This window comes from Muscardinus avellanarius (genome assembly GCF_963383645.1).
Source record: "Muscardinus avellanarius genome assembly, chromosome: 15".
Taxonomy (NCBI): domain Eukaryota; kingdom Metazoa; phylum Chordata; class Mammalia; order Rodentia; family Gliridae; genus Muscardinus; species Muscardinus avellanarius.
The window spans coordinates 26,086,784-26,101,494 of NC_137801.1; the positions used below are offsets into that span (position 1 = coordinate 26,086,784).

General features: G+C 45.8%; 1 protein-coding gene across 3 annotated transcripts in view; it reads right to left on the reverse strand.

Moving 5' to 3' along the window:
* Positions 1-5,302, reverse strand: part of MEMO1 (mediator of cell motility 1) — a gene marked incomplete at its 3' end in the record, with an annotated part of 117,505 nt that extends 112,203 nt beyond the window's left edge. For all 3 annotated transcript variants that reach the window (XM_080711932.1, XM_080711931.1, XM_080711930.1), the window contains exon 1: positions 5,206-5,302. In XM_080711932.1, coding sequence (XP_080568058.1) covers positions 5,206-5,266 — 61 coding nt within the window. In that variant the 5' untranslated portion in view covers positions 5,267-5,302. The remainder of the gene's footprint in view (positions 1-5,205) is intronic.
* Positions 5,303-14,711: the final 9,409 nt, after the last annotated feature.

Consider the following 14,711-nt stretch of genomic DNA (forward strand, 5'->3'; position numbering starts at 1 on the left):
ATAAAGGGATGTGGGTATATCTCAGAGGTAGAATGTCCCTGGGTTCAATCCCCAGTACCAAAAAATAAATAAATACATACTTACATATTACAAAGCTTTAAAAGTCTTATATTAAATGGATCCTCCTCAGCATTAGGGAGGCTGAGACAGGAGGATGGCCGGTCCATAGACAGTCTCAGCTACTTAGTGAGGCCCCCTGCAACTCAGTGAGACCCTGTTTCAAAATAAAAAATAAAAACTTGGGCTGGTGGTGTAGCTCAAGGCTAAATACCCCTGGGATGTTCATCCCCCAGCACCACCAAAAAAAAATGGATCCTCAATTGTTTAGTCTAATCTTTTCCTATCTATCACCTATACTATGCTCAGTCTTGACTGGCATGGCCCTACATAATCCCATTGCTCTTCACTATTTCAACATCAGTATCTATGTACATATTCTACTAATAACCACCACCTTCTAATTCTCTATTATGTCAATGACTTCTAACATTCACTTATTTAAACACTATCTGCTATGTACAAAATGTGTGCTGAGTAATTAGGGTCATAGTCCCTGGCTTCGAGGAGTTCATATGCATAGAATATTATGGGAGCACAAAGGAACATTAAAAGCTATGGAACACCGGGCGTGGTGGCACACGCTTGTAATCCCAGCACTGGGAGGCTGAGACAGGAGGATCCAGGGTTCCATCCCTAGTACCACAAAAAAAGAAAAGAAAAGAAACAGCATGATACATTTGCTAGATGTTGCTTGAGAGTAGTAAAATCATAAACTGGAATGGTTGGGGGTAGCTGTGGAGAGAGGAAGAAGTGAACTCATGTAGGTGCTTAGAACTTACCCAAAAGACATGATTGATCAGGAAGGAAATGGCCAAAGGAATGATGTGTTCAGCATATTGTGCAGGCAGTAGTCTAGGGGATGGCTTAAAGGGACAAGGCTGACAGAAAGGCTGTTAAGAGACAGTTGTTTTTGGTGCTGACAGAAGGGCCTAAAATGATGAAATAAAAACTACACCAAATCAGAAAAAAGTAGACTACAAGTGCATAATGCTGATGAACCACTAACCTACAATAGAACCACTAGCCTACAACAAAAGTCAGTAAATTTTTTGTATAAAGGACCAAATAGTAACTATTTCTGGCTATTGTTCCATCTATAATCTCTCTCTTGCATTCTTTGGTTTTGTTTATTCTTTAAGCAACTGTTTAAAAATTAGAAACTATACCTAGCTAGTAAACCATTAAAAAAGGGGAGGCCATAGGCTGGATTTGGGGCATAGGCTATGGTTAATTTGCTGAGCCCTGTGCTGCACACTAGTAAAGTGAGGATTAGCCTTCCTATGAGATTAATTTTCCTAAAATGCCACTTGCGTCGTATTGTCCCCTACTCTGCGCCACTGGTTCTCACTGCCCACTAAATCCAATCCCTACAATGCCTAGCACTTACAGGCATCGATACTCCAGCTCCAACCTACTATTCCAGGCTCATGAACTATATCTGTGAGAACCTTCCATTCATTATTATATGCTTGACTTATATTTACTTGACTTTACGTCTTTGTTTCCCAATCCAAAGTTCTTTCCTTTGCTCTAAATGTGTCCAAATATCCTTCCTTCAAAACAATTCCAGTCCTACCTCAGAATGATTCTACCCTGAGCCAGGCATGATGGCACATGCTTCTAATCTAGCATTTGGAAGGTTAACAGGAGGGTTGCACAGGTTCGAAGAAGCCAGCCTCAGTTACTTAGTGAGACCCTTTGAAATTCAGTGAGACCATGTATCAAAATAAAGAATACAAAATAGGGTTGGGGCTGTAGCTAGGAGGTAGAATGCCCCTGGGTTCCATCCCCAGTACCACACACACACACACACACACACACACACACACACACACACACACACACACAAAGATACAATGAAAAAATCTAAGACTGAATATGGCGGTATACGCTTGTAATCCCAGCATTCTGGACGCTGGGATGGAGACAGGAGGATTGCCATTCGAGGACAACCTTAGCTACTTTAAGTGAGGCTCTTTGCAACTCAGTGAGACCCTGTTTCAAAAATAAAAATAAAGATTAAAAAATGGGGCTGGGCGTGTAGCTCAGAGGAACAATGCCCCCAGGTTCCATCTCTGGTACTGCAATAAATAAATAAATAAATAAATAAATAAATAAATAAATAAATAAATGAAAAGACTAAAAAACTAGGACTGGAGGTGTAGTTCAGAGGTACAATGCCCCTGAGTTTCATCACCAGTACTGCAAAAATTAAAAAAAAAAAATCTAAGTCCACAGTGTGAGACATGCCCAATTGTACTACCCAAACAATGTCCAAAAATCTATAAAAATTCCTCCAGCATACTTACCCACATTCCAAGGCAAACTACAACAAAGTTGTTATTGCTGTTCTGTTGTGGGATTGTGTGTGTACTGGGGATTAATCTGAAGAGCATTCTTCCTCCAAGTTACAACTCCAACCCTATTTTTTTATTTTTCTATTTTTCTATTATTTATTTATTTAGCCAGTCTGGGGATGGAACCCAGAGACATTTGACCTCTGAGCTACACCCCTTGCCCTATTTTTTTTTTTTAATTCTTTTTTTTTTTTTTTTTGAAAAAGGGTCTCTCATTGAGTCCACGCCCGGCTCTATTTTTTTTTATTTTGAAGCAAGGTTGCTGAGGACCTCTTAAAAGTTGCTGAAAGCAGGACATGGTGGCTTACACTTGTAATCCCAGAATTCGGGAGGCTGAGACAGGAGCATCATGGTTCGCAGACAGCCTCAGCTACTTAGTGAGACCTTCTGCAACTCAGTGTGACCTGGTTTCCAAATGAAGAATTAAAAAAATGGGGCTGGGGGTGTAGCTCAGAGGTAGAATGCCCCTTGGTTCCATCCCCATTACCATAAGTAAGTAAATAAAAAAATAAATGTAAAAAAATTTTTTTTGGTGGTACTGGGGGTGGAACCCAGAGACTTTCTACCTCTGGGCTATACTCCCAGACCTATTTTATATTTTATTTGGAAAGAGGGTCTCACTAAGTTGCTGAGAGCCTCACTAAGTAGCTGAGGCTGGCTTTGAACCTACGCAATCCTCCTGTCTCAGCCTCCTAAACGCGAGGATTACAAGCATGTGCCACTACGCCCAGGAAATGTAAATATTTTTAAAGTGCTGAAGCTGACTGCCAGGTCTGGGACACCTTGCCTGGCTAACAAAGTTTAAAACACTTTTAGAGCCGGGCGTGGTGACGCAAGCTTGTAATCCCCATGGTAGGAAGGCGGAGACAGGAGGATCTTGCAGGTTCAAAGCCAGCCGCACTGGCTTAAGATACCCTGTTTCCAACACAAAAAATAAAAAACAGGTCTGGGAGTATAGCCCGGAGGTAGAAGGGCTTTCAAGAACCCCAGTACCTAATAATAATAATAATAATAATAATAATAATAATAATATAATAACAATAACAACAACACTTTTAGACAGGGGTGGAAAACCACAAGGAATACACAATGGTCATGAAAGCGAAAACTGAGACTTTCTAACTCTTTAAAATACATTGAAGGCAGGCGTGGTGGCGCACGCTTGTAATCCCCGCGCTTGAGAGGCTGAGACAGGAGGATCGCATGGGTTCGAAGCCAGCCTCAGCTACTTAATGAGGCTTTCAGCAACTTAGTGAGACCCTGTTTCCAAATAAAATATAAAAAGGTCTGGGAGTATAGCCCGGAGGTAGAAGGGTTTCCAGGACCCCCAGTACCACCAAAAAAAAAAAAAAAATACATTGAAGACAGCCGGGCGTGGTGGCGCACACTTGTAATCCCAGCATTTAGAAGGCTGAGACAGAAGGATAGCGGTTCGCACACAGCCTCAGCTACTACTTAGTGAGGCCTTTTGCAACTCAGTGAGACCCTGTTTCAAAATAAAGAATAAAAAACAGGACTGGAGGTGTTGCTCAGAGGTAGAATGCCCCTGAGTTCCATCCCCAGTACCTAAAAAAAATAAAATAAAATACACTGAAGAAAAAAGCTTATTTAGAAGCCTTGAAAAGGCTATTATCCATGGATAGAAGTAATAATTTACTAAGTATAGAGGACAAATCCAGGGGCCTCGGCCTCCCACTTCTCAATTCCCGTTCTACCACTGGTTTAGTCTTTTGAACATCACTGAAATTCTCTACATGTCTGCACAGACACTGAAAAAGAATGGCTTTACATTCTCAGATTGTAAAAACTAAGTGCTCATGAAGTACTTCAGAACCATGAAAGGGGCTATACCATAAAATGTCATATTTGCTTAATGTAAAAACTACAGCTACCTGTCAGTGATTGGATGCAAATCTAACCATGATCATTCTTTTGTCTTAACACAGCAAACCTCTGGTGAGTCAGTAAGGTGCTTGTATTTTAAGAAGCTAGTTTAACGAGCTCAGAGAAAAGGAACTTTTCTCCAAATCTTTGTTTTCTCAGAAACAGTGTCACTGTCCAACCCAATTACCTGAAAAGAGAAACATAACCAGACTCCATTAATAAGTTAGGTCTAGTTATTGATAAGCCAAGCCAAAAGCAAATGGCTGGAAACTTAGGAATCTCAGAGGAACTTTCTTTGTTAACATACCAGAAATGTGACCCCTGAAAATAATCGTTCTGACTTTGGATTAACCAAAAAAAAAAAAAAAAAAAGCCCTTACCCTTTCTTACATAAAGAACTCTAAAAGATTTTTAAGACACTGGAGGAGACCAGGCGGATTCGCTCAACACCGAACTGATCAGGCAGGCAGTCCCAGCACCGGCTCGGTGCCGAGCAGAGACTACACTAGAAGGCTGCTCGGGAAAAGTGCTGATGCCATCTCCAGCTGCCCCCGACTGACAGTAACAATGCCAAGCCTGACAAAAGGGCTGGGCGGCCGCGAGCCCCGCGGCAGCCCGCCCGGGGCGGCCGGCCTGACAGGTCCCCGTGCGGCCCCGCGCTCGGCGGCGCGCCGGCTCCCGGGCCCGGGCCGCGCTGCGGGGCGGAGCGGGCCGGCGGCGCGGGCGGAGGGCGCGGGGCTCCCGGGCTGCGGGCAGCGCCCCCGCGGCGCCCGCGGCCGGCCGGGCGGTCCCACGGGCTGGGCCGGCGGCCTGGCGGCGCGGGCGGCGGCGGGCTCGGCCAGGCCGCCGTGGGGGCGGCGCGGCCTCGGGCTCGGCACGCGGCCGGCGGCGCCCCGGGCCCTACCTGAGGCTGTGTACCAGCTCCCGGCGTGGCTGGCTTCCCGGCAGACCACTCGGTTGGACATCTTGGAGCCGGTGCCGCCTATGGTGCACGAGGATGAATGAGGAGGCGGCGGCGGCGGCGGCGGCTCCGCGAGGGGACGAGGCTCGGCGGGCCCAGCCCAGAGGAGGCGGCCGCGCGGGGAGGGGAGCGCCCGGCCCAGGAGGAGGAGGAAGAGGCGGCGGCCACGGCCCCCCAGGAGGGGACGGCGGCGGGCTCGGCGGCCGCGGCGGCGGCGATCACCGCGAGCGCGGGCGCCCGCCGAAGATGGGCCCGCGGCGGCCTCGCCGACCCGCAGCGCCTGGCGGCCCCGGAGCGCCGCTGCTGCCAGCCGGGGCGGGTTCGCCGACCGCCCCCGCGGCCCCCTCCCGCCCGCCCGCCCGGCCTCCCCGAGCCTCCGCCGGTGACCCCACCCCGTGACTCCGCGCCCGCCCCGCCCCCGGGGCGCCCCGCACCCACCGCGCCCGCCCCGCCCCCGCCGGGGCCCGCGCCCTGGCCCCGCCCACCGAGCCCGCGGGGCCCGCCCCACCCGGCCGGCAGGCCCCGCCCCCGCCCGGCCGGCAGGCCCCGCCCCCGCCCGACCGCTGGCCCCGCCCCGCCCCTCTCTGGACCCGTGCCGCCGCGAGGCCAAAGGCGGAAACTGGACGGGCCGGCTGCGGGGTCCTGAGCCGGGGAGGCAGGCCCCCAGGAGCCGACGCGTCCTCACTCGCCACGCTCGTGGGTCCGGCCCACTGAGCATGCTCAGCTCCGCCGCCAGCCCGCCGAGGATCGCAACGTGCTCGCTCCGCTCTCCGGGGTGAGCGCCAGCAGAGGCGGGCAGGGCGGGGAGCAGGACCCAGCACCAGCCCCTGCCCCGCCAGCCTCCTTCCGCCCGCCCCGAGCTCGCCCCGGCGGCCACGCAGCCCGGAGCTGCGGCGGGCTAGCCCCGTCGGACCCGGGACACCCTAGTGGGCCCGAGGTTCTACCTAGGAAGAAAGTATGCGGCGGCGCCCGGAGTTCAGTGTGGACCCGGGCGCGGGGGCATGTGTGCCTATGGCCCTGCAAGTGGACGTTTCTGATTCCCAGGGTCTCCTCGACCACTTGATAGCTGCTTTGACACTGTAAACTTTGTCTTATGTTATGTAGGCACACATCTCCCTAACAAATACGTGAACGAGCTAGACTCAATTACTCCCAGCTGTAAAATGGGGCTAACACTCACGGAATGGTCCTAGGATTAAGAGTTACCAATGTAGAGCCAGGCATCATGGTGCATGCTTGTATTCCCAATAATTGGGAGACTGAGACAGGAAGATCACAATTTCTCGGCCAGCCAGCCTCAGCTGCTTAGTGAGGCCCTGTTTCAAAATAAATAAGGCTGGGAGTGGTGGCACACACTTGTAATCCCAGCATTTGGGACCCTGAGACAGGAGGATCGTGGTTTAAGGACAGCCTCAGCTACTTAGTGAGGTCCTTTGCAACATAGTGAGACCTTGTTTCAAATTTGAGAATAAACCGGGTGAGGCGGCACACACTTCTAATCCCCGCGCTTGGAAGGCTGAGACAGGAGGATCACACAGGTTTGAAGCCAGCCTCAGCTGTTTTAAGAGACTGTTTCCAAATAAAGTATAAAAATAGGCCTGGGAGTGTAACCTGGAGGTAGAAGGCCCCTGGGTTCCATCCCCAGTACCACCAAAAAAAAAAAAAAAAAAAAAAAAGAATAAAAAGTAGGGTTGGGGGTGTGTAGCTCAGAGGTAGAATGCCCCTGGGTTCCATCCCAGTACTGCAAAAATAATAATAAAAAGAATAAAGCCGGGTGTGGTGGCACCTGCTTGTAATCCCAATGCTTGGGAGGCTGAGACAGGAGGATCGCACAGGTTCGAAGCCAGCTTCTGCTACTGAGTGAGGCTCTCAGCAACTTTGTGAGACCCTGTTTCCGAATAAAGTATAAAATAGGTCTGGGAGTATAGCCCGGAGGTAGAAAAGCCCCTGGGTTCCACCCCCAGTACCACAAAATAAAGAGAAAGAAAGAAAGAAAGAAGAACGGAAGGAAGGAAGGAAGAAAATAGGGCTGATAAGGAAAAAAATATTACCAAATGAAAGAGCCTCACAGTACAGTCATACAACAATGTTATTTCACCCTTCACTTACCATCTGTATGGTGTGTGGGGTACTGGGATTGAGCCCAGGACACTCTGCCCCTGAGCTACACCCCAGCCCTATTATATTTTTCATTATGTAACAGTCTAAGTTGCATGGGGCCTCAAACCTGCAATACACCTGTCTCAGCCTTCCAAATACCACACCAGCCTTCACTCTTTTATAAATCCCAGTATTACACAAGTGTCAGCAACAAAGAATTTCTTTACAGTTGTAGAAGAACCTCAGCAAAAGAGGATAAATTAGAACTGCCATTGTTAAGTACACCAGTCCATGAGTGGGAGAATAAAAGTGCATTTCTTCAGAACAATACTTGGGACTAGAATCATAAAACTGTCAGCCTCTCACTAAAAAGGCCACCAGTAGAATCCAAAGTAACAACAAGCTGCCCACTATTTAAGTTACATTTCCCTTGTGCCATAACATACATTTTATTACTTTTTTTTATTTTTTGTGAACCTGGGGATGGAATCCAGGGGCTTTCTATCTCCAGTCTACATCATGTGTGTGTAGTAGTGGATCACAAATCGCAATCCTCCTGTCTCAGCCTCCCACCATGCCCAGATATAGATAGATAGATAGATAGATAGATAGATAGATAGATAGATTTTTGTTGTTGTTTTGTTCCCCCCCCCCACCCCCCGGACTGGGAATGGAACTCAGGGGCATTCTACCCTGAGCTATCCCCAGCCCTACTTTTTAATCTTTATTTTGAAACAAGGTCTCACTGAGTTGCAAAGGGCCTCACTAAGTAGTAGCTGAGGCTGTCTATGAACCTGTGATCCTCCTGTCTCAGCCTCCCAAATGCTGGTATTACAAACATGTGCTGCCACACCGGGCTTTATTTTTTTTTCTTTTCTTTTTTTGGGGGTCTGGGGATGGAACCCAGGGGTATTCGAACTCCGAGCTACACTCTCTGCCCTATTTTTTATTCTTTATTTTAAAACCAGGTCTCACTGAGTTGCAGAGGGCTTCACTAAGTAGCTGAGGCTGTTCTTGAACTGTGATCCTCCTGAATGCTGGGATTACAAGCGTGTGCCACCACACCAGGCAAATATGTTATTTTTAAACTGGATCGCACTAAGTTACTAAGGGCCTTGCTGAGGCTGTCTTTAAACCTGTGATCCTCCTGTCAGCCTCCCAAATATGGGGATTATAGATGTGTGGCCCTACACCCAGCTCATAATATACATTTCTTTCCTATTTTTTTCTTTTTGTTTTTCCTTTTTTTTTTTTTTTTTAAGGCACTATTATGTACTCCTCTCACCTTTTCCTATTTTAGGTGACAAGGATTTTGTGTGAGATCCCTGTCCTAAAGCCTGGTCTATCACTGAAACACTTCCAACTTCCCTGCCTTTTTCTGCATAGGTAATAAAATATCCACTGAAGCCCTGGATGTGGTGGTGCATGCACAGGCACCACCCAGTATACAGGAGACTGAGGCATGAGGATCACAGGTTTAAAGCTAGCCTAAGCAATTGAGCAAGCTCTCAGCAACCTAGCAAGACCCTGTTTCCAAATAAATAATACAAGGGATGGGGGTGCAGCTCACAGGTGCAATGTGCTGGTTTAATAAACAGCACCACACACACACACATTCAAAACAAACCCCCCACTGAATATATACATTCAGGGAGGGGAGATATTGGGGATCAAATCCAGGGAATTCTATCTTATCTCTAAGCCATTATTTTTTTTTTGTTTTCTGTGGTACTGGGGATGGAACCCAGGCGCTTTCTACCTCTGGATTACAGTCCCAGACCTATTTTATATTTTATTTGGAAACAGACTTTCACTAACTTGCTGAGAGCCTCACTAAATAGCTTTGAACCTATGCAATGTCTGTCTCAGACTCTCAAGTAATGGAATTACAAGCGTGTACCATCACGTCTGGCCTTATTTTTTATTCTGAAACAGGGTCTCACTAAGTTGCAGAGGGCATTACTAAGTAGCTGAAGCTGACCACAAAACCTGTGATTCTCCTGTCTCAGCCTCCCAAGTACTGGACTAAAATCATGTGCCAGCATGCCTGGCTTACTTTTTATTTTGAAACAAGATCATGCTAAATTGCTAAGGGTCTAAGTTGCTGAGGCTGGCCATGAACCCACAATCCTCCTCTCTCTGCCTCCCAAGTACTAGGTTCAATCAATAGTGCCACAAAAAAAAAAAAAGTAGAAAGCCCCTGGGTTCAATCCCCAGCACTATAAAAAGGAAATAGTGAAAAAAGCAAAGTGCAGAACAATGTATGAAATATGCTAACAGTTGTTCAAACAAGAGTGTTTGTATGCTCCTAAACTTGATAATACACGGAGCATGTCAGCCGGGCAAGGCGGCGCATGGCTGTCATCAGCAGTACTTGGGAGATCAAGTTAGGAGAAGGTTGGTAGGTTTGCTGCCACTCTCAGGAAGTAGTGAGACTCATCACTTAATGAGACCCTGTTTCAAAATAAAAATAACACCGGGTGTGATGACACACACTTGTAATCCCCGCGCTTGGGAGGCGAAGACAGGAGTATAGCGCAGGTTTGAAGCTAGCCACGCTGGCCTAAGAGACCCTGTTTCCAAAAATTAAAAAAAATTAAAAAGTATAAAATAGGTCTGGGAGTGTAGCCCAGAGGTAGAAGGGCTTCCAGGAACCCCAGTAACCACCAAAAATATAAATAAATAAATAAATAAATAAATAAATAAATAAAAAGGCTGGGAGTATAGCTTTTTGGTAGAATGCTTCAGGATTCACTCCCCAGTACCATAAAAAAAATAATTTAAAAAAAGGATTCTTTTTTTTGCCAGGCGTGGTGCACATGCTTGTAATCCCCAGGCTTGGGAGGCTGAGACAGGAGGATCCCGCAGGTTCAAAGCCAGCCTGAGCTGGTTTAAGAGACCCTGTTTCCAAATAAAAGTATAAAATAGGTCTGGGAGTATAGCCCGGAAGTAGAAGGCTCCTGGGTTCCATCCCCAGTACCACCAAAAAAAAAAAAAAAAAAAAAAAAAACCAGCCAAAAGGGATTATTTTTATTTTTCCAAGAAAGCCACAAACTGGTAACTAATTGTCTGGGTACCTGAGGTCTGAGGTACAGAATGGACAAAGAATTTAACCTGTTTTTCTTCTTTTTTTTTTTTTAGGTACTAGGGGTGGAAACCAGGGGCGTTCTACCTCCAAGCTAAACCACCAACCCTATTATTTATTCTTTATTTTGAAACAGGGTCTCACTAAGTTGTAAAGGGCCTAAGTATCCAAGGCTTTTCGCGAACTGAGATCTTCCTGTCTCAGCGAAATGCTGGGATTACAAGCATAATCCACCATGCCCGGCAAATTTGACTATTTCAATGTATAGCTTTGTGTGGGGGGGTTTTTTTCCTTACAGTAGTAGGGATGGAACCCAGAGGCTTTCTACCTCCAAATGACACTCCCAGCCCTGTTATTTATTTATTTATTTATTTATTTATTTATTTATTTATTTATTTATTTATTGGTGGCACACATGTGTAATCCCAGTTCTCAGGAGGCTGAGACAAGAAATAGCAGGTTTGAGGACAGCTTCATCAAGTACTGAGACTCTCATTAACCTAGAGAGACCCTGTTTCAAAATATAAAAAATTTTAAAAAATTTTAAAAATATATAAAAAATAGAACTAGGGGTGTATCTTTGGGGTAGAATCTCTTTGATTTCAATTTCCAGTACAGAAAAAATAAAATAAAATAACCCGGGCATGGTGGCGCACATTGTAATCACAGAGCTTGGGAGGCGGAGACAAGAGGATCACGCAGGTTCTTAAGCCTAAGAGACCCTATTTCCAAATAAAAATATAAAAATTGGTCTGGGAGTATAGCCCGGAGGTAGAAGGGTTTCCAAGAACCCCAGTCCACCAAAAATAAATAAATTAATAAAATAAAGTGATTGGGAGGCTGAGACAGGAGGATCGCACAGGTTCAAAGCTAGCCTCAGGTACTTAGTGAGGCTCTCAGCAACATAATGAGACCCTGTTTCCAAATAAAATATATAATGGTTCTGGGAGTGTAGCCCGGACGTAGAAGGGCTTCCAGGAACCCCAGTAACACCAAAAAATAAAAAATAAAATAAATAAATAAATAAATAAAAATTAGCCGGGCACAGTGGTGCACACTAGTAATCCCAGCATTCAGGAGGATGAGACAGGAGGATCACAGTTCAAGGACAGCTTCAGCTACTTAGTGAGGCCATTTGCAACTCAGTGAGACCCTATTTCAAAATAAAGAATAAAGCTGGGAGTGGTGGTGCATGCTTGTAATATCCGCACTTGGGAGGCTGAGACAGGAGGATCGCATAGGTTCAAAGCCAGCCTCAGCTACTTAGTGAGGCTCTCAGCAACTTAGTGAGACCCTGTTTCCAAATAAAATATAAAATAGGTCTGGGAGTATAGCCCCGAAGTAGAAAGCCTCTGGGTTCCACCCCCAGCACCACAAAAAAATAAATAAAAAATAAAGAAAGAAAAAATAAAAAATAGGGCTGGGGTGTAGCTCGGAGGTAGAATGCCCCTGGGTTTCATCCTCAGTACTTACTATTACTGTCATTATTATTTGCGGTTCTGGGGATTGAACCCAAGGGCATTTTACCTCTGTAATTCCAGTAATTGCAAGACTGAGACAGGAGGATCACAGGTTCACAGCCAGCCTCAACTGCTTAGTGAAGCCCTTTGCAACTTAGTGAAACCCTGTTTCAAGAATAACAATACAGCATTTGGGAGGCTGAGACAGGAGGATCGCGGTTTGCTGACAGCCTCAGCTACTTAGTGAGGCCCTTTACAATTCAGAGACCCTGTTACAAAATAAAGAATAAAAAAATAGGTCTGGAGGTGTAGCTCTGAGGTAGAATGCCCCTGGGTTCTATCTAAGTAGCACACACACACACACACACAAAAAAAAAAAAGCACTCCAGGCATCCATCAAAATTCATTGACAGGAGAAAGCATAAAGAAATCAAATAACAACAAATGCTGGCAAGGATGTGGGGAAAGAGGAACTCTTTTACACTGTTGGTGGGAATGCAAACTAGCTCAGCTACTATGGAGATCAGTGTGGAGATTCCTTAGAAAAATGGGAAAAAGAAAGAGGAGGAGGAGGAGGAGGAGGAGGAGGAGGAGGAGGAGGAGGAGGAGGAGGAGGAAGAGGCGGCGGCCGCAGCGGCTGCCAGGCCAGGCATGAAAGAGCAAATGTGTAATCCCAGTACTTGGGAGGCTAAAACAGGAGGATCAAAGTTTTGCAGGCAGCCTCAGCTACTTAATGAGGTCCTTTGCAACTTAGTGAGACCTTGTTTCAAAATAAAGTATAAACCAGGCGTGGTGGCACACAGATTGTAATCCCGGCATTGAGGCGGCTGAGACAAGAGGATCAGTTTGTGTACAGCCTCAACTACTTAGCAAGGTTCTTTGCAACTCACTGGGACCCTGTTTCAAAATAAAAGAATGAAAAATAGGGCTGGGGGTATAGCTCTGAGGTCGAATGCCCCGGGTTCCATCCCCAAAGCCACACACACAAAAAAAAAGGGCTCACTAGCCGGGCGTGGTGGAGCACGCTTGTAATCCCCGCGCTTGGGAGGCTGAGACAGGAGGATCGCAGGTTCGAAGCCAGCCTCAGCTTCTTAGTGAAGCTCTTAGCAACTTAGTGAGACCCTGTTTCCAAATAAAATATAAAATGGGTCTGGGAGTATAGTCCAGAGGTAGAAAGCCTCTGGGTTTCACCCCCAGTACCACCAAAAAATAAAAAAATAAATAAAAATTTTAAAAAAGGGGCTCACTAAGTAGTTGAGGCTGTCCTTGAACCTCAATCCTCCTGTCTCAGCCTCCCAAATGCTTGGATTACAAGCATGCACCACACCTCGCTCAAAAAAGGTAATATTATTGATGGTTTAATTAAAAAATTGTTCAGTTACTTATTCAAATGTTATATATAGTCCTGCAGGCATAAAATCAAAACTATAACATTACCCCTCCACGACTGCCAATTCTACTGAAATAAGTATATCCTGTATTAAAGAGAACTGTAAAACATGCCTCATCAGCATTAAGTTTCTAATTTGCAAAGGCCTTAACATTTTTAGCTTTTAGACCTAAGACTTTAAGATGCCTCCAAACCAGGGTTTCTCTACTTCAGTACTGCTGACACTTTGGACGGGACAATTTGGGGTGGGTGGGACAGTACTGGGCTTCCCTTTGCCTTTCCTGTTTAGCGGGATCCCTGGCCTCTACCCACCATGCAAAGAGCATCCCATCTCGCTCTGGGAGTGACAACTCAAATGAGACCGAAGATCAGCAAATGCTCTGGGAGGGGAGCCCACAGCTACTCTCATTTAAGAACCACTGCTCTAGTGAATGTTCTTCTTGGCTCTCCTGAGACAATTTGCTGTGATTTTTCAGAGCTAGTGAACTATCTCACTTTCTTCATAGGAGACAACAGGAACAGACTCAACAAAACCACTGGCTGCTGTTTGTTTTATTGCAAAGAGAAGCAAGGACAAGACGTGGCACAATACTTCTCAGGGAGCCATCGGCAACACGAGGGAGAAGGGAGGTGAACTCCCAGTCAAGCACTTACCAGCAGTGAGTGTTGTCTTGAGCAAGTCACTTAACCTCTCCAAGTCTGTTTCCCCATCTGCAAAATGGGAATAATAACATCTACTTTGCGGAGTTGCTGTATTAGATTGAACTTACGTAAAAATGTACTATGCCTGACACATAGTAAGACTGCAATAAGCGATAGCTATCATTATATCATTACTCTATAGCATTGGAAAATACTATACAGCCTCTGCAATGCTTTTCTCAGTAGTCCAACATTACTGCACATTAGAATCACCTGTGATGTTTGTTAGACATTGAAGATGCCCACATCCCACCCTCAGAAAGGTCCAGAGTCAAAGCTGAGAAAAACTGGCTCTGGGTTTTTAATGTTATGCTTCGTTCTGTTGTATTTTCACTCTGTGGCCAAACTCTGCAGTGTTTGAAGACACAAAAGAGGAACAATTCATGAGAATAAGTCAAGCATATAAAAGTCATATAAAACAAAAACTACTTTAAAATAATGGCATTTTGAGAGTTTATTTCAAAGGTCATTTTAAAAACAAAGTTAAAGACAATCTGAGAAAAAAATTGCACAGAATACACTCATTAAATAAGTATGATGATTAAATCAAATGAAAGGAAATAGGTTTCTCTTCTGTAACTCCGGAAATACGGTCTGTTGTCCTGAAGATTCTTATACTTCCAAAAAAGGAAAAAAAATCATGGCAATTAAAGCTGCCTCTTAATCATGTAAATCTACAGTAGCAACCAATTTTTCTGTTCTTCCCAATAAG